The 27,533-nt window shown below is 35.3% G+C and overlaps 1 protein-coding gene and 1 long non-coding RNA gene across 9 annotated transcripts in view; one reads left to right on the top strand and one right to left on the bottom strand.

Annotated features, from left to right (window-relative positions):
* ARAP2 (ArfGAP with RhoGAP domain, ankyrin repeat and PH domain 2) overlaps positions 1 to 27,533 on the bottom strand; it is a 211,663-nt gene that overhangs the window by 55,731 nt on the left and 128,399 nt on the right. For all 8 annotated transcript variants that reach the window (XM_045056485.1, XM_045056484.1, XM_003985471.6 and 5 more), the window contains 3 exons: positions 12,831 to 12,994; positions 8,470 to 8,682; positions 5,104 to 5,209 (listed from right to left, as the gene is read on the bottom strand). In XM_045056485.1, the coding sequence (XP_044912420.1) occupies positions 5,104 to 5,209; positions 8,470 to 8,682; positions 12,831 to 12,994 (483 nt within the window). The remainder of the gene's footprint in view (positions 1 to 5,103; positions 5,210 to 8,469; positions 8,683 to 12,830; positions 12,995 to 27,533) is intronic.
* LOC123385090 overlaps positions 1 to 27,533 on the top strand; it is a 191,906-nt gene that overhangs the window by 102,636 nt on the left and 61,737 nt on the right. The gene's annotated exons all lie outside the window — the stretch shown is intronic.

Here is a 27,533-nt window from a genome sequence, read left to right as displayed (position 1 = left end):
TGAAAAAATATAATTATTGGATATGACTTGGATATAACTATGAAGGTCTTTTTACAGTGAAAAGACATGAAAAGAGGAGTCAACTCTCCCTATGATTAGGCTACAAAATTTGGGCCTTACAAAGAGCATTTAAAGTACAGTTCACCCTTGAACAACAGAATTTGAACTGTGTGGGTCCACAACATGTGGATTTTTTTGATAAATACAATACAGTTATATATTTTCTTTTATGATTTTCTTAATATTTTCTTTTCTCTAGCTTAATTGTAAGAATACAGTACATAATACATATACCATACACAATAGGTGTTAATTGACTGTATATGTTACTAGTAAGGATTCCAGTCAACAGTAGGCTATCAGTAGTTAAGTATTGGGGGAAGTCAAAGTATATGTGGATTTTGATGTGCAGGGGAGCACTGCCCCTAAATCCTGAATTTCAAGGGTCAACTGTATTCACAAATGTTAAATGCAAAGTGATTTTAAAAAACCTACAGGCATCACCCCAATAAAAGGAAATATACATCAATAAAAATGCACAGGTAAGAACTATAAGTGATATACATGTGGGTATCTGTTAATGCTGTTTGCCACTGACTATATATAATAACACCCTGCTCAACTGCCTAATTACATTTTTAAATTTTAAAATACATACTAAAAAGGAGAGACTAACTGCATCAAAGGAATAAAACAAGATGAAGCTAGGTACACCTGTCTTTAAAAGGAGATTCTAGTAGTTACCAAAGAGAGTAAAGATGACAGGAATATAATATATATATACATATATATATATATATATATATATATATATATATACACACTCACATATACATGTGTGTGTATATATATATATATATATATATATATATATATATACTCGCAAAATGCCACATTGCATGGCAGAGACTGAGCAAGTGCAATCATTGTATGTGATTTATAAGATGCAAAGGGAATCGCAAGTTAATAGAGGAGGGTGTTATAATTGTGGACATCCCTCTCAAAACTATGTCTGTACTCTTATCACACTAAATTATAAACATCAGGAAAATTTATCTGCAGGTCTGCCTGTGTTACCAGAATCAGAGCATCTCCCAGTCAGGAACTGTTGCTTTAATCACACTGGAGTGCATAATAAATATCTGGTGAATGGAATTAAGTAAATGTTAGTCACGGAAGAAGTGATCCGTTATCTGGGGCAGGGATGGAATTAAATACTAAATCAACCTGACCTAACCAAATGGACCTCTCAAACTTCTGAGGACTCTATTAAACATTCTCACCTTCTTGAGACTTCCTTTTGCAATAGTATCCTCCTTGCTACTCTTCACCTCTCTTCTCTTCCATTTCTGCAGCTGCCTTAATTTATGACATAACGTCCAAGGAATACAGTATTTTCCTTTCCTTCCTTTATTTCTCTGCCCCACAAGCTATCATTCCCAAGTGTTTCTATTAAACCCACGGAGCCTCTTCTCACTCAGGCCTTCTCATTAGAAGCCCAAGAAAACGGTTTCCTGGTTAGTTTCTCTGTGTCTATTCTAATCTCTTTTCAATCAATCCCATCCATGGGTTATTGTCCTAAAACAGACTTGATCAGTCACTCTTTATTGTGTGAAAATCTGAATGTTTTCACATGACCACTTGAGCCTTTCGCAACCTCCTGCCAGCCAACTACACACCAGCTCATCTCCCAGCACATCTGTTTCCTAGAAATATCCACCACTCATTTCTTGTTACTTATCTTTCCTTCACATACCCCTTTCAATGTGAAGCATTCCCTGGATGTCAACACACAACAAATGATTCAATCTTTCCTCCCATGTTAAAATTCTCTATATTAAAATCTGTTCCAGTGATGCTGTGTTTCCCCTAAAAATTATAAAATGCCCTGCAGCAGTCCTGTGCATTCACTCTGACATCCAAAGATCCCTGATGCAAAGGTCGGGAACTGTGGACTTAAGACGTTTTGTCATTCATGTATTATTATCTTCAAATGTTTCTGTTCACATGGAATCTTAATAGGCGCTGTTTAGTATACAGTAGGAACTAAAATATATGCCAGATGAAGAAACGGAGGGAGAGGGGAAGGATGGGAAGGAACTTGTGATCTCAAACTCAAAGTTGAATAAAAAATCTTAAAACAATTATGTGTAACTCAATGTTCAAAATATTAACTTAATAAACTGTAGCAGCCCGGTCATATATTAAATTTTTCTGAAGTTTATTTATTTATTTTGAGAGAGAAAGAGAGAGAGCGTACGCACATGAACATGAGTGGGACAGGGGCAAAGAGAGAGGGAGGGAGAGAATCCTAAGCAGGCTCCAAGCCGTCAGCACAGAGCCTGATGCAGGGCTAGATCTTACGCACCATGCGATCATGACCTGAGCCGAAACCAAGAGTTGGACACTTAACCGACTGAGCCACCCAGGCGCCCCTAAAATTTCTGAAGAATCTGTCCCAATGTCTCATAAGAATTTCTTAGACTGCAAATAAGATAGTTTCAGTAGAATTCAGCTACACAAAAATTCGGTGTACTGAGTCTATGCAGGAAGCGACAATGATATGCTCCCTAAGCCATATTTACACTTATTAAAGTTTTTGTAGTAGTTCTAACAGCAAAACCAACCAACCAACACACCTTTCATTTTAACTGAAAGGGTTATTTTCAAACATTCCTCCTCCTTCAGAGATCTTATTTCTCAAGCTACTACTATATTCTTCCTATCCTCCCAAATGAAGGAAACTACATACCCTGATGTAGAAAATATTTTAGACTTCTAAAATTTTCTCATATGTTCAACAGTATGATGCTAAAATATTAGAATTAGGTTAGACACAAATTGATAAAGGAGAAATAAAAGTTTATGAAGAGTTCATCATGAGAAAATACTGTGCTCACAGACAGACTCCTGCTAGAGAATTCTGGTCTTTGTACTTTCTTCTCTTCTCTAGCTTTCCTCTTAAATGAGTTTTAAAGTTTGTGTTTATATACTGGATTCACTTGGGGATGCTGTACATGATTATTTCTAATTCATTTAAGAAATTTTCCAGTATGCTATTTATCTGAAATGGGTCTTAATTACAGAAAGAAACACTCAAGTGATAGTTTGCTGGGGATTTTATTTTAAAACCATTTTCTTCCCCCCTTCCACTCATCACCCACCTCCTTTCTGGCAACCCCTAGTTCTTCTCTGTATTTAAGAATCTGCTTTTTTGTCTCCTTTTTTCCTTCTTTATTCATGTTTTTCTTAAATTTCATATATAAATAAAATCATATGGTATTTGTCTTTCTCAGTCTGACTTACTACACTTGGTATAATATCCTCTAGGTCTATCCATGTTGTTAAAAATGACAAAAACCTCATTCTTTTTTATGGCTGAGTAATAGTCCTGTGTGTGTGTGTGTGTGTGTGTGTGTGTGTGTGTGTGTGTATACACACTACTACTTCTTTATCCATCCATCTGTTGATGGACACTTAATGTTGCTTCTATAACTAGGCTATTGTAAATAATGCTGCAATAAACACAGGGGTGCATATATCTTTTAGAATTATTGCTTTTATTTTCCTTGGGTAAATACCTAGTAGTGGAATTACTAAATTATATGGTAGTTCTATTTTTAATGTTCTGAGGAACATCCATACTCCTTCCACAGCGGCTATACTAGTTTATATTCCCATGAATAGAGCAGGAGGGTTCCCTTTTCTCCACATCCTTGCCAACACTTGTTATTTTCTGTCTTTTGGACACTAGCCATTCTGGCTGGCAGAAGGTGATATCTCATTATAGTTTTGACTTATATTTTCCTGATGATGAGTGATATTGAACATCTTTTTATGTGTCTGTTGGCCATATGTGTGTCTTTGGAGAAAAGTCTATTCAGGTTCTCCGCCCATTTTTAATCAGATTATTTGTTTCTCTATTGTTGACGTCTATAAGTTCTTTATATACTTTGAATATAAACCCCTTATCAGATATATCATTTGCAAATATCTTCCCCCATTCAGCAAACTGCCTTGTTTTATTGATGGTTTCCTCTGCTCTGCAAAATCATTTTATTTTGGTGCAGCCCCAATAGTTTATTTTTGCTTTTGTTTCCTCTGCCTGAGGAGACATATCCAGAAAGAGGTTTCTAAGGCCAATGTCAAAGAAATTACTGTCTATGTCTTCTTCTGGGATTTTTACTGTTTCAGGTCTCACACTTAGGTATTTAATCCCTTCTTCAGTTTTTTGGTTTTCTTTGTTTTTGTTTTTGTATCTGGTGCTGGAAAGTGGTCTAGTTCCACTCTTTCGCATGTGGCTCTCAAGTTTTTCCAGTCCCACTTAAAGAGACGGCTTTCTTTTCCCCATTGTATTCTTTCCTCCTTTATTGTAGATTAAGTAACCATGTAAGTGTGAGTTTATTTCTGAAGTCTATGTTCTCTCCCATTGATTGATCTCTGTGTCTGATTTTGTGCCAGGACCACAAGGTTTCTATCACTACAGATCTGTGGTATATCTTAAGATCTGGGACTGGGGTACCTCCAGCTTTGTTGCTCTTTCTCAAGACTGCTTTGGCTATTTGGGATCTTCTGTAGGTCCACACTCATTTTAGGATTGTTTGTTCTAATTCTTTAAAAACTTATGTTGGTATTTTGATATGGATTGTGTTAAAATTGTAGACTGCTAACAATTTAATTTTTCCAATCTTTGTGCATGGTATACCTTTCCATTTATTTGTGTCATCTTTAGTTTCTTTCATCAGCATTTTATAGTTTTTTGAGTACAAGTCTTCCACTTCACTGGTTAAGTTTATTCCTAAGTATTTTGTTATTTTTAATGCAGTTGTAAAGGAGACTGTTTTCTTAATTTCTTTCTGCTACTTCATTATTAGTCTATAAAAATGCAACAGATTTCTGTATGTTAATTTTGGATCCTGCTATCTTACTGAATTCATGTTATTGGTTCTAGCAGTTTTTCAGTGGATTGAAGCCATTTTTAAGGTATGATGGATAATTCACAGTCACATATAGAAAGTTAGCCATAGTACTTTAAATTTAAGAAATAATGACTTATAGAGTGCCAAGTTTGAAATGTCTGGAAAAGCTCATGAAACCACCCACCTGTAAAGATGTTCGATTACAGCTGCCAACGTTGCTCGGTTGACCCCTGGAAGAGAACGTATAAATGCCCCATACTTTTTAATTCTTTCCTTGTCATCTTGAGTATCTAGAGGTTAAAAACAAACAATTTTAGGCCAAAACTAATAGTATGTAACACAAATTTGCCTTTTAACAGTATTTTAAACCAATATTCATTACTGTAGCTCACTAAGTGATCTAATCAAGTTTTAACAGAATAAATATTCAGGCTTCTATAACTCTGGAAAGGCATTTACACAGACATTCCATGGTAGGAAGATAGAGTTCTTATGCTTTCTAATTAAAAACGAAGCACTCTCAAAACCCAAGGTTGCACTTTATCCTCTACTTTATGAACTACTGAACTTCATCTAATAGGAATATATTCAATTGATAACTCAAATTCGAGTACAAATTGAGAGATAAACTGAAAGTCTTTTAACTTTGGCTATGGGAAGATTTCAGTCTGTTATTTGCAAATGACATTTCTGATTTTTTCCCCTTGTGAAATCATAAAAATCTTACCAAAACTAATGAACCATCTTGGAGCCATGAACTGTGTTACCCTGCAGATCCATGTATAGGGGCCTTTGACCAGCCCTAGCATCTCCAAGTCATTGTAAAAGGTAAGGGGGCAATGGAGGAAGTCATGTGCAGGCCCTGATAACTATGACACAGACTTAGAGAAGGATGGTCCCTCTGTCACTGTCATTGACAGAACTTGGTTAGTTACACACAGGAGGATGAGAGGCAATTATGTTCCACTCTCCTAACCCCAGAAGTCAAATACTTAGAGAAACTAGATTCAGGAACCCCCAAAGTTCTAGACTCTAGAAGACATGCAGCAGTGGTTTGCTCTAACCTGCTAGCTTACAGGGGAAATAAAAGGCCATTCTTCAAATAAATAACTTGTGGTGACTTTGTAACTCAAGGGGATTGCACGTATATATTCCCTCACAATTCCCAACTACCTGTGGAAACAAGACTTTTTCATTTTCTGTTCAGCCCAACCTATTCTATTCACAGAAAGCCAGCAGCACATTAATGATTTTTCAAGAGTACACGGTCACTTGCAAAGGGCATTAGAATCCCTGGGGAGGTAAGAAACTCTGTAGCACATTTTTGAAGTACACTCCTAATCAAAACTGTAACCATAGCTCCTTTGTACTGCTGTAGCCTACGTATAAGACCTGTAGAGGTAAACATGATCATATTGACTTAACTCTGCTAATAGATGACTAAAAGCGAGAGGGGAAAACACCAAAATTATATTCAAAGACTACACTGGAAGTGAATGAAGAATTATCTATCATCTCTAGTACAATCCAAACACCCTCTTGTCATCCAGTTTCTAACTATAATGGTATTAATTTAATAAGATGTTATTAATATTACTACCTTTATAACAAGAAGTCATGCTAGTACAGCATATCTTCACAAATTTTATAAGGATAAAATAGATGAAATTTTCAAAATAAAGCTTAAGCAATTTGAAAGTAAAACTTAAGATAGATTTCAGGTCATATAGAAAATACAATGAACTAGTCAGCTAGCCGCAGACTTCAGACAACTTAATGTGTTCTTAGAAGAATAGATCATCGATCATATAAATAGGTGGTATGACACTGTAAGGCATTCTTTGCCTCAGTGCACAGGACCCAAGAGAGCTCTTCTATGAGGTCATCCAGAGAGTTGCGGTTTATCCTTGTCAGATCCAACACAGAGCACCTCTGACAAGTTAGGGTGAGCTATGTTAGATCTGAAAGCAAACGACTTTAAGGCTATTTGACCTAGCATCTAAAACCTTCTCCAAGTAAATTCTCAAAGAATTCTCATCCAAGTAAAAGGTGAACACATTGCTCTTTGACACTTGCTACTATTTACCAACTACCTACTCCTGGTAGACTGACAACAGTAAAGACATCTTTGTCTTAGAACTTGACAATTGAGCAAAAGTATACTTGCCTCAAATTTTTGATAACCGATTTTACAATAAAGACAAATTGTTAGTCCTTATAAAATAGAGATGCTATAAATAACTTCATAGTTATAAAATTATAATAAATCATGAAATAAAAATGAGAGTGGCAAAGTAATTGGGCTTAAAGTGATACATTATCTAATTCCATATTTTATATCCTAGATAATTATGCAATCAATTCTCTTTGTGATTAGAGTTGAACCTATTGATTTGAGAAATACCAGGAGGCAAATAAAAGTCTTCTGAATTGGCAGTTAAATTAGGAAAAGCTTTATTTTAGCAACAGTACAACTCCCTTCTTGCTGACACTAATAAGGGTCATTCTTGGGAGAATTTTTCAAACTGTGGATGTTTTATGACATCACTTCAACATTAATCCCTTAATATATCATATTTATGTGTGAGATTAAACAAATACTTTCACTGACAAAGTATATTTCTCAACAGAGGCATATCATATAGTCAAATTCAAAGGTCACTTTCCCAAAAAATCTTGAAACGCATTAAATGTACAGTAGAAATATATTAGTAAATTATGGTCAAAATTTCAATGATAATTTTTAAACTTTTTTAATTGAAAAAAATGATCGAAAATCATTTTGAAAGTATTGTAGATATACATGAAATGTTTGTGGTTTAATATAAAGGATTATATATAAATTATAGGTATGGGGGACAAAGACTACAAAATAAGATATAAAAATGAAAATAGTTCTATTAGAAAGATGGGATGAAAGGTAATGTTTACATTTAAAAGCCTTCATTGTTGTAATGTTTTTGTAAAATGAGTTATTTTGAATTAATAGATGTAAATGTAGGTTTTACTGAATCAATTTGACCCAACAAGTGATTTAATAAACTACTTTTTTAGAGTCATTTCTTAAATAGGTTCTTACAGTATAGCAAAGGCTTTTCTTCTTCTTTTTTTCTATTTTATTGAAGGGGAAATGAAGAGTTTAAAAGCTATTGTTATGTACCCTACAGAGGTAGAATGAATGATAAAGGGAAGCCAAAGAGCCATATGGGGAAATCATATAAAACCAATCTTATATTAAACCGTTCATTTTAATCTTAATGAGAAATTAACAGCATACACGGACTTAACCGTAACACTTTCAAAGTTAAAGCAAAGCAAACACTAAGAAATCTGCAAACTAAGAATTACTTTAACATACTACTTAGCAATTATTACTATAAATTTCTTTTGAGGTAGATATAAACAACTATGGATATCTACACAATATCTGTTCTAAGCCCTTAGGTACACTGTTCCTTTCAATTAAATTTGCAGATTAGCAAAGATTTCAAAAATATAATTATCAGTTTAGAAGGCAAGCATTTATTATGTTCCATATTATATGTATTACCTAAAGCAGAGATCCAATATGGATACAGCTCCTTAGTAAGAAGTGCATCATCAATGTTGGAGAGAAAATTTTTCAACACGCCTGTCACATCTTCAAGCTGATGTTTTCCAGCCCTCAATTTAAAGCTCCTTGCATCCTTTTTGAAACTCTCCAGGAGTTCGCTTATATGCAAAGGATCACCATTCTTTTGATAGATATATTTGCATCCTAAACCTTTGGTTAAAAAAAAAAAAAGTTACATATATGAAGTCTAAAATCAAAATCTACTTTTATGGCTTAGAAATACAGACTTTTGTGTTGGGACATTGAGCCAGACAAAGTCATTATCCAAGAGTTGATATAAACATGCATGAGGGGAAAAAGGTCCCCCACCCCCTAATTTTAGTACTTAAAATGATGAACAAACTTCTCAGCTTTTAGCAAGCTTTTAACAAGCCCCTGTCCAGCCCTTCCCCCTTCATGGTATCTTCAAATGTTCTTTTACCACAGGTGTCCGATCTTTACCTCCCAGAATTCAAGCCTGTCCCCAGTTTCACTGATAAAAGTGAGGCGCTCTAGTATAAATTTTCTTAGCCCTTTGCACTCATATTTGTATATTAATTTCTGTCTGTTCCCACTTTCACCTTCTTGTGGATGAGGAGTTGAATCATCTCCTTTTCAAAGTTACTGATTCACCAGGTGTCCCATATAAAATAAGAGGATGAGAAGCGGAGAGGAGTGAGGATAATGATGATGATACAAACAAAATTTTAAAGTGCTCCCTTGCCCCTCCCAGGTCTCTGGATCTCTCTTCCTTCTAAACCCCAGCTGACTTTCCTATATTTATTCTTCCTACCATCTCATGCCCCTGTTCATCCTTCAACCATCATCTTGCTTCTGTGCATCTGTTGGGACCACCTTCATCAAGAATATCAACGACATCCTATTTTTAGGTGCTTTTCTGTTTTTATCTAATAAGAATCCCCTGCAGTGTATGACACTCCAAATGAATCCCTGCTAAAATTCTTTTAATGTCATAGCTTTCATGACATTATAATCTCCTAGCTCTCCCCCCATTCCTCTATGACTACTCGTCCAGTCCTCTATTTATTCTACCATCTAGTATTTACTAAGGATTCCATAAATCCAGCCTCAATTCTCTTCTCTTTTCTACTCCCCTATAAAATTCTGTGGGTGAACCCACCCAACTTCATCAGTTTAACTACCACATACACATTTTCACCCAGGTTTTCATTTCTAGGATTTCAAACACACACACATACACTTTATATACAGATACTTTATAAATATACCTGCAACACACACCATTTTCATGAATAAGTCAAAATAATCTGAGGAATTAAGTCTCCTGCCCCATTCACTACTTCACCTGTTAATCTCACTATGGTCTTTATCTTGTCTCTGGCATCTCAATACATGGCACTTCCTTCTCCTCAGTCCTTTATAAGTCAGGATTTTTCTTTTTCGCTTACAATATTAAAAAGTCACATATATTTTTCATCATAGCCTTGCTCTCAAACTGTCCCCTTCTTTCTATCCCATGTCCTGTTATTTTTTTGCACTCAGTTCCTCACTACATTGTCACAACTCCCTGCCCCTATTCTTGTGTAGCCCTCCAGTCCATCTCAACACTGATAATAGCTTGATCTGAGATACAGGTCTGTTGGTGTCACCAACATGCTTAAAAATCTAGATACTGCCCTCTCACTGCCTAGAGGACAAGTTTGAGGATTTATTATAATATTTAAGACTCTACATGAATAGGCTTAACCCTCCTGCCTCTCATCTACTGTTCTTCTCCTGCTAAGCTCTGGTCACAATACAAAGTTCCCTCAATAGACAACTTCTCTCATGACTCCATACATGAGCATACACTGATCCTCCTCATAGAATCCCGATTCCCTTCTTGTCCTAACTAGCTCCTATTTTCTGTTAAGACTTATGGTAAGCACATCTCACCCATGAAGCTCTCCTTGTACCAACTCCTGAAGCTCTCTACCACAGAATTTTGTATACTTGAGATATAACTGCCTAGTTGTTAAACGTCTTTGATTCACAAATCTGTAAAAAGCTAGAGGGTAAGTTTCATGTCTTACTCTCTGTGTACAGTATCTCTACCATGACTGGAACTTAGGAAGCATTCAATAAATGATCATTTAATGTAAGAATAAGCAACATCTACAAAAACAAAAACCTGTGACTAAGTTTTTGACCTTAAGTTATATCCCTCGTTGAATGAATTTCTAAAAGCTAGTACTGAAATATATTAACTGCACGCATAATTTTGTTTACATAAATTAAAATAATTCCCAAGAACTACTATAACTCATTAAAAAAATTAAACTCTAAAAATTTGACTGTGAACCGGTTCTGTTCAAAATCTTGACACCATGAACACAAAAAAACTGGCCTTCAGATTTTAATACAAAGGTCAGGAAGTTCAAAATAATTGTGACTTGTAAAGTCTTTGAGTCAACCATCTTCATTCTATTAATCACTGGGCATTTTCTAAGTGTGTATCATATCTTCCCTACTATGCATGCTGGTAACATCAGGGTTTCCCCCATATTCTGCTCATTAAAAACAAAACAAAACACAGTCTTTCATCGGCTTTATTACTTTAATATGCAAGTTAATGTACCTTGTGCCAGAGTTACAAAGTAGTTTTAATGTATAAAATTGAGTTGAAAACAATCTAATGCTTAATGATTTTAAATTCAAAGAAACACCACAAAGAAACTTCTGATTTCCCAAGAGAAACCTTAAATTGGATACACTGGAGCTAGAATTATTTTAATCATTTCACAGCTTAAGAAAGACCTTATGCCATTATGAAACTAACATGATGTGAAAATTCCCAATGAGGTTTTGCTCTTGCTAAAAACATAGTACGTGTGCAATTCATTTATACGAATGACATTCAAGTGTGCTAATACTGAATGACTAACGAATGAAGATGATAACCTTCTTCCTCCCCCATTTTCAAATAAACAGATGACTACCACTGATAAGGAAAATACGGACACAGTATCACAGGAAGGGATTTCATAGAGTAACAGCCACATAATGTGACTGCATACATATTTACAGTAGGTATATAATTCAAAGATATGGAATTCAAACACAGTGAATCTGATTAATGATACTTGAATTATATATGAAATAAGCAAAATACTTAAAATGGTACTCTCTCCAGAAGAAGATAGATTAATATGCACATGTTATAAATTTAATTTCTAAAAATTATTTTCTTCATAGCCTTGGTTATTTCTAACGTTTTACTCATAGCAGTTTGTTGTCAGTTCTCATTACTGAAACCTATGATTCATGGCTTTGTCTTTAACTTTTTACTCCCACTGCTGTACTTCCAGTACCAAGATCAATGGCTGGCACACAACAGACAATAAATAAGTAACAAACTAATAACACAATGTTTTACTGCAGCTCTGTCACTGATTACACCTTCTTTTCAAATTAAAAACACCCAAGGACACTTCTAATATTAAGAGAACAAAAAAAAAAAAGTTAATTACCTTCCCAAATACAAGATCAATCATTTTACTCTTTTCCAAACTTGTAATCTAAATCAATGGCACTTACCTACAGATTAAAAGGTAGAAAACATTTTTATATTTAAAATATAGTTCACAATCTTCTACCTTTTAGAGTATTGATGAAATATGTAACAAAGAAGGAATCTGAGGAATTCATATTTGAAAATAAACATGAAGAATCAAGGAATACTTTACTATCATAGCATATTATTTTAAAATGAAGTTAGCCCATGTGTATGTCAACCAATTGTTTTTACTTGCAAACTATTCATAAAACTCTGTTAAGATCAAGTCAAAACTATTAGAATAACCATGATTCTTAATATAAACATGTGACTAATAGCACGTTGAATGAAATAAATACATACACATACTTTGAATGCTTGTCAACAGCAACAAAAAATTCTTTCACGTATTTTCCCACAGTTTACCACGTTTACCACTTCCAAAAACATGTTTAGGCGACCCGCTGCATTCCCTTAGACTTTACAGTAACCCTTGTAACCTCTGAAAAATAAAGTCTTCAATCTATTTTTAATATACATTTTATAATATAGATTCTTTCAGTATGGCATTTAAATTTTTTACGCATGTAAAAGAAGAAAATGGTAAAAGTACATTGTGTAATTTAAATTTTACTGGGAGAAGGAATGGCATTTGGCTGAATGGTGATGATGTTTTTATTTTTCACTGATGTACTTTCAAATATAAAGAGCTCTAATGCAGTCCAGTGGCGGAACCACTTAAAAAACTCTAAGAATGATACCATGAGTTCTGGGGGTTGAATAAAAACTTTGCAATACTTACCATACTGTGTAACAAATGCTATACAGCTGTTCACAATAATGGGAACGTCATTTTTGCTGAGCTGCTGATCTTGTAATGCATTACCATCTGTACCTGCTGCTTTTTCAATTGCAGTATGCCAGACTGTGAAATCCAACTTGCTATGCCCATGGATGTATAATGTTCTGTAAAGTTTAAAAGCATTTCAAATTATATTTTTTTTCTAAGATTTTGACTTCTAGACAGAGTATCTTTAAATCCATATAAATGTGATCTTGCCTCATCCATGAGAAGAAAACTCTCCATCTACCATTAGCTTCCATTTGATCTCTTTTATCTGTACAGTGACATCTCTCCATGAAGTGCAGGAAAGTTCTCTCAATTCATGGTCTCACCTCCCTTCATTTTCTGACCCGCTTTATTTTGTTTCTGAATAAGTGGATTGAAACTACTCTGGCAAGCATCATGGGTGACTAGATTTTATGGCTACTTTTTTTAAGATTTTAGAACTGTTGATGATTTCACTTCTTAAAAAAGAAAAAAAAATACATTTTGTTTTTTATAATATAATTCTTTCCAGATTTTCCTCCTATCTTTCTGGTCACTCAATTTCTACACAAGCTCATTTCCTCTTTTGAACCTCAGTGCACTCACAAGAACTCTAAGGACTCTGCAGAGACTCATCATTCAGGCCAATGGTTTCACCCCTCGCTTAGAGACAGTAACTCCCAAATCCCTATCAACAGATTATAACTTTATCTCACAGATCATATCTCCATGTGACTGAAAAGAGCGAAGCAGTCAAGAGAGTAGAAAATGTAATCACTACCCAACCTCAAATTTTCACTCTGCACTTATTTCCTTTGTGACCTTGGACAAGTTATCAACCTTCTTTGGGCCTCAGTTTCATTAGTGACAAAATGAGGATAATAATAGTACCTACCTCAAGACTCAGCGAATGTAATATTAATAACTAAGTAAACAATAATACTAATTAATATTAATTTTTGGACACCCTCATCTTACTATGTCACAATTATCTTGAACCTTTTTCTTTCCTCATATCAGACTAGAACTGTAATCTTCCACTTACCCCACTAGAAATATGGGATTAATTAATTTTAGATTGGTTCTGCCTCCACCCAAACCACATTACTGCCACATGAATTCTGTTGATTTCCATTCCTGGATATATTTACTCTGCCTTCTCTTCATTCTGACATTGTCTGATTTCAAGTTTTTACAATGCTTCTTAAGGTCACTAAAATGCTTCCTAATAAGTTTCCTTTCCTACTTCTCCATGTCTCTAATACTCACTCCTCAGGGCTTCCAGGACAATCTAATATGCAAAACTAATCTCCCTCAAGACTGGGAGGTGTAACTGATCCACCTAATACACAGACACAGGAAGTTAGGCAAAATAAGGAGACAAAGGAATATGTTCCTAACAAAAGAACAAAGCAAAATCTCAGAAAAAGAACTAAATGAAAGAGAGATAAGCAGTCCACCAGATAAAGAGTTCAAAGTAGTGGTCACATCACTAACCCAGCTTTTTGCACGCCATATTAAAAGGGGCTCTTTGAGTGGAAAGCAAAGACCAAAAGTGACAAAGACAGGAAAGGATCTGGGAAAATCTCCAGAAACCACAACAAAACAGGTAATACAATGGAAATAAATACATATCCATCAATAATCACCCTCAGTGTAAATGGACTAAACCCTCCAATCCAAAGACATAGAGTATCAGAACAGATAAAAAAAAAAAAAATACCCCATCATTATACTGCCTACAAGAGACTCACTTTGGACTTAAAGACACCAGCATATGGAAAGTAAGGGGATGGAGAAACATTTATCACACAAACAGACGTCAAAAGAAAGCTGGAGTAGCAATAGTTACTTACACTGGACAAACTAGACTTTAAAACAAAGACTGTAACAAGAGATAAAGAGGGGCACTACATCCTAATAAAGGGGACAATCCAACAAGAAGACCTAACAATTGTAAATATTTGTGTCCCCAATGTGGAAGTACCCAAATATATAAAACAATAACTAACATAAAGGAAGTGACAGTAATATAACAATAATAGGGACTTTAATACCTCACTTACAACAACTGACAGATAATCTAAACAGAAAATAAACAAGGAAACAATGGCTTTGAATTACACTGGACCTAGAGGACTCAAAGTGATGCTCATAAAGATGTTCACTAAAAATCAAAGGAAGACTGAATGAACACAGAACTTCAATGAAGAGATGGAAAATATAAAAAAAAAAATTGATCAGAGCTGAATAATAAGTGAAATAAAAAGTACTAGAAGGAATCAACACACTAAATGATGCAGAAGAATGGATCAATGCAGGAGAGTGGAAGACCAGGGAATGAAAAGCATGCAATCAGAACAGCAAAAGAAAAAGTAATTTGAAAATGAGCAGAGATTAAGGGACCACTGGGACAACATCAAGTACACGATCACTTGAATCAAAGGGGTCCCAGAGGAAGGGGGAAAAAAAAAAAAAAGAGCCAAAGGGACAGGAAACCTATTTGAAGAAATAATGCCTGAAAACTTTCCCAATCTGGTAAAGGAAAAAGACATCCAAGGCCAGGAACAGAAATTCCAAAATAACATGAACTCAAAGAGACCCATGGCAAGATACATTATAAGTAGTGTCAAGAATTAAAGAGAAGATCTTAAAAGCAACAAGAGAAAAACAACTATTTACATGCCATGGGAATCTCCCTCAAGAGTATCAGCTGATTTTATTTATTTTTTTTAATTTATGTTTTTATTTGAGAGAGAGCAAGCATGAGCTGGGGAGCAGAGGGGGATGAGGAGAGAAAGAGGGAGGGAGGAGGAGGGGGGAGGAGGGGGGAGGAGGGGGACAGAGGGAAGAGAGGGGGGACAGAGGGAAGAGAGGGGGGAGAGGGGAAGAGAGGGGGGAGAGGGGGAGAGGGAAGGGAAGTTATAAGTTATAAGAGGGTAGTTTCTAGCAATATAGGCCTACCTCAAGAAATAAGAAAAAATCTCAAGTAAGCAATCTATCTTTACACCTAAAGGAACTAGAAACATGAGAATAAACAAAGCCCAATATTAGTAGAAGGAAGGAAATTATAAAGATCAGAATGTAAATAAATGATATTAAAAACTAAAAAGACAAAAAAGTCAATAAAACTAAGAGTCAGTTCTTTGAAAAGATAAACATTAATAAACCTTTAGCCAGACTCATCAAGAAAAAAAAAGCAGGAGGACTCAAATAAATACAATCAGAAATGAAAGAGAAGTTACAACAGATAACATAGAAATACAAAGGCTTATAAGAGACTACTACGCAAAATGATATGCCAACAAATTGGAAAACCTAGAAAAATGGATGAATTCCCAGAAATGTACAATCTCCAAGACTAAAGAAGAAACAGAAAATTTGAACAGACCCATTAGTAGTAACAAAACTTAACCTCAGTAATCAAAAAAACTCCCAACAAACAAAAGTCCAAGACCAAATGGCTTCACAGGTGAATTCTACCAAACATTTATTTATTTATTTTAATTTTTTTTTTCAACATTTATTTATTTTTGGGACAGAAAGAGACAGAGCATGAACTGGGGAGGGGCAGAGACAGGGAGACACAGAATCGGAAACAGGCTCCAGGCTCTGAGCCATCAGCCCAGAGCCTGACGCGGGGCTCGAACTCACGGACCGCGAGATTGTGACCTGGCTGAAGTCGGACGCTTACCGACTGCACCACCCAGGCGCCCCCCAAACATTTAAAAAAAAAGAGTTTATACATATCCTTTGCAATTCCTTTCCAAAAAAGAAAAAAAAAAAATTAAGAGGAATACTTCCAATTCATTCTACAAGGCCAGAATATCGTTATCAACTTTGATGATGAACACTGATGCAAAAATCCTCAACAAAATATTATAAAACTGAATTTAAATATAATGAAAAGGATCATTCACCTATTTGAAAAGGATCAAATAGGATTTATTCCAGGTATGCAAGGACAGTTTGATATCTGCAAATCAATCAATGTGAGACACATTAACAAATGGAAGAATACAAAAAATAACAATCATCTCTATAAATGCAGAAAAAAGCAACTGACAAAATTCAACATGCATTAAAGATAAAAACTCTGAACAAAGTCAGTTTAGAGGAAACATACCTCAATATAAAGGCTATATTTAACAAACCCAAGCTAGCATCATACTCAATGGTGAAAAGATAAAACCTTTTCCTCTAATATAAGGAACAAGAATTCTGTCACCACTTTTATTCAAAATAGTATTAGAAGCCATTGCCATAGCAATCAGATGAGAAAAAGAAATAAAAAGCATCTAAATCAAAGGAAGAAGTAAAACTGTCACCATTTATAGATGACATGATACTATGGACAGAAAACCCTAAAGACTCCACCAAAAAAAAAAAAAAATAGAATAAATTAGTAAAATTGAGAGATCTGGAATTTATATACAGAACTCTGTGCATTTCTATACACTAATAATGAACCATGAGAAAAAGAAATGAAGAAAACAATACCATTTACAATTGCATCAAAAATAATAAAATACCTAAGAATAAATTTAAGCAAGTAAGTGAAAGACCTGTATTTTTAAAACTCTAAGACACTGATGAAAGAAACCAAATATGCAATGAATAAATGGAAATAGATACCATGCTCAAAGATTGAAAGAATACTATTAAAATGTTCATACTATACAAAGCCATCTACAGATGTAATACAATCCTTATCAAAATACCAACAAGCATTTTTCACAGACTTAGAAAAAATAACCCTAAAATTTATATGGGCCCCCAAAGACCTTGAATAGCAAAAGCAATCTTGAGAAGAACAAAACTAGAAGTATCACACTCCTTACATTCTAACTATTCTAAAGCTACAGTAATCAAAACAGTAAGATACAGGCATTAAAAATACACACGGATCAATGAAACAGAATAGAGAGTCCAGAAATAAACCCATGTTTATATAATTAATTAATCTTCAATAAAGAAGGCAAAAACATGCAACAGAGCTCTTTGATAAATGGTATTGGGAAAACTATATGCAGAAGAATGACACTGGATCACTTTCTTACACTATAAACAAAACACAAAAAAAGCTCAAAATAGATTAAAGGATTAAATCTAAGACCAGAAAGCAGAAAACTAATACCAAAAAGAAAAAAAGGAAGCTTTTGGATTATGGTCATAGTAGTATTTCTTTGGATCTGTCTCCTCAGGCAAGATGCAACAAAAGCAAAAATAAACAGGAATACTTCAAACTAAAAATTTTTGTACAGCAAAGGAAACCATCAAGAAAATGAAGATAGGGGCGCCTGGGTGGCGCAGTCGGTTAAGCGTCTGACTTCAGCCAGGTCATGATCTCGTGGTCCGTGAGTTTGAGCCCCGCGTCAGGCTCTGGGCTGATGGCTCAGAGCCTGGAGCCTGTTTCCGATTCTGCGTCTCCCTCTCTCTCTGCCCCTCCCCCGTTCATGCTCTGTCTCTCTCTGTCCCAAAAATAAATAAACGTTGGAAAAAAAAAAAAAGAAAATGAAGATAACCTGCAAATTATATAATCAACAGGGGTTAATATCCACACAACTCAAGCGGAGGAAAAAAAAATGCAAACAATCCAATTAAAAACCTGGCAGAGGACCTGAATAGACATTTCTTTAAAACAACAACAAAAAAAAATTAACGTTTATTATTGAGACACAGAGAGAGACAAAGCATGAGCATGGGAGGAGCAGAGAGAGAAGGAGACACAGAATCTGAAGCAGGCTCCAGGCTCTGAGCTGTCAGCACAGAGCCCGACGTGGGGCTCGAACCCACAAAGCACGAGATCACGACCTGAGCCGAAGTCGGACACTCAACCGACTAAGCCACACAGGCGCCCCATGAGTAGACATTTCTACAAAGAAATTAGTCAGATGGCCAACAGACACATGAAAAGATGTTCAACATCACTCATCATCAGGGAAATGCAAATCAAAACCACAATGAGATACCACCTCACATGTGTCAGAATGGAAAGTATCAAAAAAGAGAAGAAATAGCAAGTGCTGATGAGGATACAAAAAAAAGGAACCCTCATGTACATCTGATAGGAATGTAAAACAGTGTAGCCACTATGGAAAACAGTATGGAGATTCCTCAACAAATAAAAAACAGAAATGCCACATAATCCAGCAATTTCACTTCTGGGCATTTATCTGAAAGACAAAAAAAAAAAAAAAAAGAAAACACTAATTCAAAAAGACATATGCATCTCTATGTTCACTGCAGCATTGTTTAGAAGAGCCAAGTTATGGAAGCAACCCAAGTGTCCATCAACAGATGAATGGATAAAGAAGCGGTGTATATATATGCAATGAAACATTACTCAGCCATAAGAAAGAATTCGTGACAACATGAGAGGATCTAGATGGTATTGTGCTAAATGAAACATGTCAGAGAAAGACAAATATCATATGATTTCACTTATATGGGGGATCTAAGAAACAAAACAAAACAGAAACTGACTCCTAGATATAATGATACAATGCATAATCTGGTGGTTGCCAGAGAGGAGAAGGGTGAAGGGGTGGGCAAAACAGTGGAAGGGTACAAACTAAGTACAAGTAAGAGGTATGAACTTTCAGTTAAAGTAAATGAGACATGGGGATACCATGTACAGCACAGGGACTATACTGATATGTAATAATCTTAGAAGGTGACAAATGGTAGACTGAAGGTGGTGATCACTTCACAATATATAAAAATTTGAATTACTATGTGTATACCTGAAACTAACATTACCTATCATTTACACCTCGATTAAAAACATCTAAAATAAATTGACAAATGCAAAGCCAATGGCATCATTTCCTCATCATTTCCCTTCTACAGCTCTGGAATTTTCATGACTAAGGGGTCTTCATATCTGGCCCATATTTTCCCCTCCAACTCTTCCATTCTCCCACACTAAAGGCACACTTTAAAAATTCATATCTGATTACAATAAATATTTCCTGCTCTTGGCTGGCTATTCCCATCCTCCCTGAACTGTACTCCAGGAAACCCTCCCTGACACTCTATGCTTAATGTCCCAATACTTAGTACATGTGTCCCTTCCTAATTCTGAATAGCTGACTTGCCCTCTATTATACTATCTGTTCTGTGTGTAAATGTTTTTGCTGTTAGAATCCAAACTTTGCACAGGCAAGCAAGGAAGAAAGCATTTTGGATTTCTGGTCATTAGCATAGTGCATAGCATTTAGTGGTACATAATAGTTTTAAAATCCTATTGCTAGATATAAAATTTGAATTGAAACACAAGTTAAAAGTAATCACTGATGTATTTAAAAGTATATTTATACCAGAGCAGAACTATTTAATCTTGATTTCAAACTCTGATGGGGCTCCTTTGGACTCAACCTAAACAGAAAGAAATGAGGTGCATAAACACTAGGTTATTCTTTTCTTTTATTGGGGGTGGGAGGTCATCTTTTACATTCCTGATAATTCACTGGCCCTAATTTAAAAAGCAAATAAAAGTCCTTTCTTTCCTCCAGTTTCTTTTCTATAAATGTTTCTCTAAGAAGATAAAGTTACCAGTACCTTATACACACTTCTCACATCTTCTGAACTTGCTATAACTACTATTTCTTCCCTGACATCTGTGTCTATTGTTTCTATGTTCCACAGCACCACAGCAGCCACGACCTACTATTTCTATAATTTTCTTTTTGAAGAAACCAGACACTTGCTGTTATATTGCTGACATGCTTTATTTAGCCTTTTCGTTTACCTTACATCATCTTTAGCTCAATAGCATTCTATTGCTGGGTGTATTTGTCTAACTGAAACTATATAAATTGGGTAAATTCCCTGAGAAATATCAAGCCAATACATTACGTAGACAATTGAAATTATGATTTGCTAACTTCAAGAGTTTAGGTCAGGGCAACTGGGTAGCTCATTTGGTTGAGCGTCCAACTTTGGCTCAGGTCATGATCTCGAGGTCCGTGAGTTTGAGCCCTGTGTCGGGCCCTGTGCTGACAGCTCAGAGCCTGGAGCCTGCTTTGGATTCTGTGTCTCCCTCTCTCTCTGCCCCTCCCCCGCTCATGCTCTGTCCCTCTCACTTTCAAAAATGAATAAATGTTAAAAAAAAAAATTAAAAAGAGTTTAGGTAAAGAGAGAACTTTAAACTTTCGTTGATTCATATTTAACTTTTTCTTTTACTGATAATCAAACTCAAAATATTTACAAAATATTTGGTACTGTTTGCTTATAAACAAACAAGTGCTGTGGGTGAGTTATTGCAGCAATCAAGGAAAGAAATCCAAAATGCAACAACCCTCCTTCAATACCAGTGTAATTCTGCCATCAACTGTGCACATTTCAAACTTTAAATTTTCTTTCTAGTCAGAAGAAATCCCATGATGACAAGTTTAGCTGTCTCCTTGTGAACTAGTGAGGGGTAGAACAAGTAATGACAAGTTAGCTCCCAAGTCAACTTGTCAAAGACTGAATCCTAAAATACAGCATCTCGTGAAGTAGATGTGTGACATTTAATAGCATCAGTTCAACAACTTTCCTCTGTGATGCTTAGCTAAACTCTGTGTACATGGAATGAAGCATCAAAAGACATTTTCAACACAAATCCCGGCTGACTCTGTAATCCCAACTAATATCAAACAATGTTTTTACATTTCTAGGATCCCAGAGGAATATTTCATTTACATCTTGAAAATCTGAAAAGTTACTTTGAAGAACTCTATAATAGAGTTCTAATTGTCCATTCCTCAAACATAAATTTTAAAGGGCATTTCAAGGTCATATAAAGAAACATTCTTATATCGTATAATGAATCAAGACAGTTCAGTAAGACCTATAAACCAAGCCCCAGGACTTACAAAAACAATTTTCTCAAAACCGCAATACAAAAGCCACAAAGTGTAGACTATCACATATGAGCCTGGTCTACTGCTAAAAACCAGACTGTCTTCACAAATAAAATCAATAAACTTAACTGTATAAAAAATAAATTCATTTACATAAATAATTTTAAACACAACTAAAAGGCAAACGTGCCACACAGATATGACTGAACAATAGGGTATCTTACACATATACACTCTAATAAAAATAGTTAAGTCTTGTAGAATACATCAGCATTTTGTTTGGTCAAAACTAGTTTATTTTAGGGCGCCCAGGTGGCTAAGCATCCAACTCTCCATTTCAGCTCAGGTCATGATCTCACAATCCTGGGATCCAGCCCCATGTTGGGTTCCATGCTGGGCATTGAACCTGCTTAGTATTCTCTCTCTCCCTCTCCCCCTTCCCTTACTCACATTCTCTCTCTTTAAAAACAAAACAAACAACAACAAAAAACTATATAGTTGTCATTTCTGAAAGATATTTTTTTGCTAAATTTAGTATTTAGGTTAACAGCTGCTGGTTTGCTAATTTTGTCAGGTTTTTTTAAATGCTGTTTTGTTTTTCCCCAAACACTTGAAAATATTTCGATATGTTGTCTTCTGGCTTGCACTGTTTCTGACGAGACACCCTCATTTTTGTCACCTATACTTTCTTTTGAAGCCTCTCGACCTCTCAGCACTTGATTTTTTTTCCTGACAATGGTTTTCAGAAATTTAATTATGTTGTATCTCTTGATGTGGTTGGATCGTCTCTATCATGCTTGAGGTATGCTGGTCGTAGGACATACATGGCTCATAGTTTTTATCAAATTCATATATTTTCCCATAATTCTACAAAGATTTTTTAACTTCTTTCCCTTCTCTAGTTTTGGGATTCTAAGTACATTTACATGAGACTGCTTGATATTGCCCCACTGGTCATGGAGATTCTGTTGATTTTATTTAGTCTTTTTCCTCTCTGTGCTTAAGTGTTGATAGTTTCTACTGTCATGCTTTCAAGGTCATCAATCTTTTTTTTATGTAGAACCTACTCGTGCATTAAGCTGATCCAGTGAAATTTTCTTTTCAGATAGCGTATCCTTCAGCTTTAGAAGGATAATCCATTTGCTTCTTTTTTAATTACCCATTTTTCTTCATTATGTTTGTTTTCCTTTGCATCTCTGAATATATTTATAATATTTAATAATCACTATCTACAGTCTGCTAATTCCATTATCTTTCTCACTTCTGGGTCTGTTCCTATCAATTGATTTGCAGCTTTTTGGCAACACAAGCAATTTTAATCATACACTAGACATTATGAGTGCTGAGTATCAGGACTGTAGTCTTTTACAGAATGTTGATGTTTATTTTGGTATCATTTGCCTGTTTGACCCCTGGCGACTAAATTACTTGTGGAGAACCTGATGCTTTGCAGATCTTTTTTTTTTTTTTAATTTTTTTTCAACGTTTATTTATTTTTGGGACAGAGAGAGACAGAGCATGAACGGGGTAGAGGCAGAGGGAGAGGGAGACACAGAATCGGGAACAGGCTCCAGGCTCTGAGCCATCAGCCCAGAGCCTGACGCGGGGCTTGAACTCCCGACCCCGAGATCGTGACCTGGCTGAAGTTGGACGCTTAACCGACTGCGCCACCCAGGCGCCCCTTTGCAGATCTATTTTTAATCTTAGTAATAAGGTAAAAAATAAATCTAACTTTAACCTATTAACCTTAATTCTATGGTGTTACCTTTTTGAGGTCTTTGCCAATGCCATGTGTGTTAATGAGGTCTAACCTAGCTGGACAGAATGTGAACATACTCCACTGTGGTCTAAGTTCTGGGAGTTGTTCAATTCATAGTACCATAGGAGCGGTTTCTGCCTAGCCTCTGGGAACCTCACCATACAAATACCCAGATTAGTACTGAGCCAAAGGTGGAAGGAAACTTCTATGAGGATTTCCAAAACTTTTTTTTTTTTTTCATATGTTCCTCTGTTCTGATACTACCTCTGGAAAATTTTAGCTACTACAGATTTCCTAAACTCCCCTCCCTCTCTACCTTTCTAATGTAGCAAAAACACCACATTCTGTTTTGGTCTGCCCATTCCTGGGCAGAGTGAATAGACTGAAAAGTGCCTACAGGTTAAAAAAAAAAAAAAAAAAAAAAAAAAAAAAAAAAAAAAGGACAAGGTGACCTTAAATCTTACTTTGTTTGTTTCCCTTCTCTCCATAATCACAATCCCAGAATGCTTATTGTCCCAACATTTGAAAATAGTTTCATATATGTCACCCAGTTTTCTGGTTGTTTGAAATGGGAGGGCATGTTCCATTCCATATTTCCTCGTAGACAGAAAGGGGAGTCTGGCAATTTTATTTAGTCATTGCGTCTATAAATCTCTCTCATTTTAATTTGTGGAGATACAGTATTTTTCCCCCAACCTTCAAATAGGAGTTTGCTGCATTAAGGACAGAAGTTTAGTGAGAAGCAAGCAAACAATTGCTAAGAAAATCTGCAGATAAAGAGACTGTCACAAAAATAATGCAGGAAGAAACATTATTCTAAATTATCTTGTTTCTTTTGAAGCCAACAGTTCAGTAAAATGTGTCAAAGCATCTAATTCCCCAGGAAAAGCAAAACCTCCAGTTTTTCAATCTCATCTCTGTACACTATAAGGCATCACCTAAAGGGATGGGAGAAACAGCCTTGTTTCAAGTCTGCTTAAAACTTTTAATGGTGTTCCACTGGCGGCAGAATAAATCAAAATTCACACTTTTAACAATAGTATTTTTTTAAGTTTTAAAGTATCTTAAAAAAAAAATACATCTTCTGTATCCTTGTAAAGAACATGCAATCCTTTCCAGAACAAGCCAAGTTATTAATCACATTTAGCTGATAATACTAAGATGGTATCAATCTATCTTTCTGAGTTTATTGGTTCACACTTCCTCCTCAGGAACTCAAGGTCAAGGTCAAGGCCAACTTGCACTGAAATTCTTCCCTAGCCATATTCCTCTGAACTTACTGTTTCCACCACTTAGAATACCTTAGTGTCTTAGCCCCCTCATTTTTTCCTACTGAAGTCCTATGTAGTCTAAATCTAGTTAAATATACTTCTCTTAAAAAAAAAAAAAATTGTTACCATGCCCACATTTCTTGAGCAGCAATCTTCTCATTCTTTGGTACCTTTTCAGATATTACCACATTTACTTGTTCATTAACCTTATCTAGTATATGGAAGGTGCTTTAAACTGAGTAAAAGAAACTTTTGAAGCAAATAATATATGCTTTAAAATCTAGCTTGTGTTAAATAGTCATGCATTCCCTTTATTGTAATTCTATTTAAAAAAATAACTTCATAATACAAATTTGAATAGTTTCTTTCTTTTTGCAAAACCTGTGGGGGCGGTGAGGGAATAGAATCTCTTGTTTGTCTTGGCAACATTCAGATTAAACTATCTGTAGGAATTAAATCCTCAGTAAGTTACAAAAGCAGTCAAGCTGATATTGTGGGCAATTGGCTACTATTTAATTTGCAATTACATGCACAATTTAGAAACCACTTTAAGATAATTCACCCTCCAGAGTATTGCTAACATATCAGCTGCTGCAAAATACAATTCAAGGAGGGAAAAAAACATCATATGTAATAAATTGATATGAAATAAGAATCTAAAACTCAGAGTGTTAATCTCTGAAAATGAGAAAAGTAATCTGTTCCATAATTGTGGAATGTATTGATGAAGTGTTTATTCTCCAGGGTTACCTTCTTTACGTCAGGAATTTACATTAAAAACTGAATGCAGTCAGGCTTGGGAGCAATCAAGTGCATTATGCTTTACTATAGGTCAACCAAGAAATCTAAACAAACTAAACCAAACCAAAAACAAAGAAACATGTCAGCCTTTGGTTTCTGATAACATATCTGAGTTATTCATAAGGTATTCATTATAACCAACAACCTTTCAGTAAAAGCTTAATAATAGGTGTCTTTGACAAATGGGCATGTAGCTATATAAAGTGAAAATCGTCAACAGAATGGCTTATTCATCAGAAAAACATACGCAAAAGTGCAGGCTAATGTGCAGAAACAGTTTTCACATTTTAAGAAAAGGATGTTTTGAACATTCCAGTTAAAGTGGATATATAACCTACTGTCCAGGAAAATGCCTTCTGACCTCATGGTCCAGAACACTAACAATAGACATTCAAAAACATAATTTTTTTTCACAAAAAAGAAATTCTGACTAAGGCATAAAAGAAAAGCAGAGTCTAAGTCCCCATAATATCACCAAATAGCAGGCCAGAAACCCTTAAGTGTAATCAAGAAAGCTTTATTTTCCAAAATAACAATTTTTAAAGTATACAAAGAATACACATTAAAGTGACACCATCTGGAACACCTTCTGTTTAGAGATTTTTAGAGCAAAAATGCTGTGTGTGTGCAAATTATTATTGCAATATTTTTCTGTATAAAGACACTCATGCTATGTACATAAAATCACCGTGAAGATTAAAATAATATCTAAATATTGATTATTTCAGTAGATGATTATCAATTTATGAACTTTTCCAATTCAGGGGGTTCTTTCTCCTCCTCTAAGAAATATTAATATATTTTGGCACTTTAATCAAAGGTAGACAAGGATAGGGGAAAGATGTGAAATTTATTTATTCAATTTATTTACGACTTGCAAGATATTACTAGCAAAACAAAACAAAAAGTTAAACTTAGAGTTGGTTTCTCTTTCAATTATTCACCCTATCTCTATGTGCCATCAATATGAATAATTGAGAGTTGTTTTACTTCCTAAAGCCACAATTTTATCTGTCATTGACGAGTTTAACAATCTACTTTAGCTTACAGTCATTATTTCCCAACAGACTAATAGATCAAAAAAGAGATGAAAAAGAGGGCAGTGCAATGAAATCCCCTTCTTTTGACATGGTATTAAAACAGCTCTTAAGCAATCACATCTATAATTAACTAGCCTTGTTTGAATACTGGGAGAGGAGCACATATTCTCCATCTTGGTAAATGATACAACCATTTCTAAAGTCACCCAGGCCAAAAGCTCAGCAGTCATCCTTATCTACCAGGTCAAAAAGCAATGAAAACCATCAGATGGATACCTTTCTCAACATTCTACCCAAAAGATCTAGAAAGTTACTGGCATCCAAAACCATCCATCAGTTTCTCTTTTCTTCCTGTGACAATCAAGGGACCTTGCTTTCTTCTTGTCCTTTCTCTTATATCTTCAATATCTCCCTTTTTGCATCTCTTTCCCATCAGAATTTAAACTTGCACAAGTTCAAACCATCTAAAAAACAAACTGCACACATATTCCCTTTCTGGGACAAATCCCTTCTACCTCGATAATCCTATTAACCTCCAGACATCCTCACCAAACTCCTCACCAGCTGTTCCAAGTTACTCAATTCCCAAAGTTAACCTAATCCAGTTTCTGCTTTATCACTTTTGCTCTCTTCAAAGTCACCAGATGGACTCCACATCAATTATCCAGTGAAGTATCTGCCCTCCTCAGGCAACACCTAACAGTTTTGACTATTTCTGCCCTTTTGAAATACTGTCTCTTCCTGGGTTTATGACACCTCTCTTGGTTTCTTGCCTCACCCTCTGGATAAACTAGATTAAAATCCCAAGGCAGCTACTCCACCCTGACAATCAACCAGCCACTAAAATCATGTGCATTCATCATGGCTCTACCACACTACTTCTCTAAAGACTCACTCTATAGACTCTAACTAAGTGACTTCCTCTTCTTCCTTCTATATATAGGTAACTTCAAAAA

The sequence above is a fragment of the Felis catus genome, chromosome B1 (genome assembly GCF_018350175.1).
Source record: "Felis catus isolate Fca126 chromosome B1, F.catus_Fca126_mat1.0, whole genome shotgun sequence".
Taxonomy (NCBI): domain Eukaryota; kingdom Metazoa; phylum Chordata; class Mammalia; order Carnivora; family Felidae; genus Felis; species Felis catus.
The sequence above is the reverse complement of the archived record's forward strand: the minus strand, read 5'-3'. Positions and strand labels throughout refer to the sequence as shown.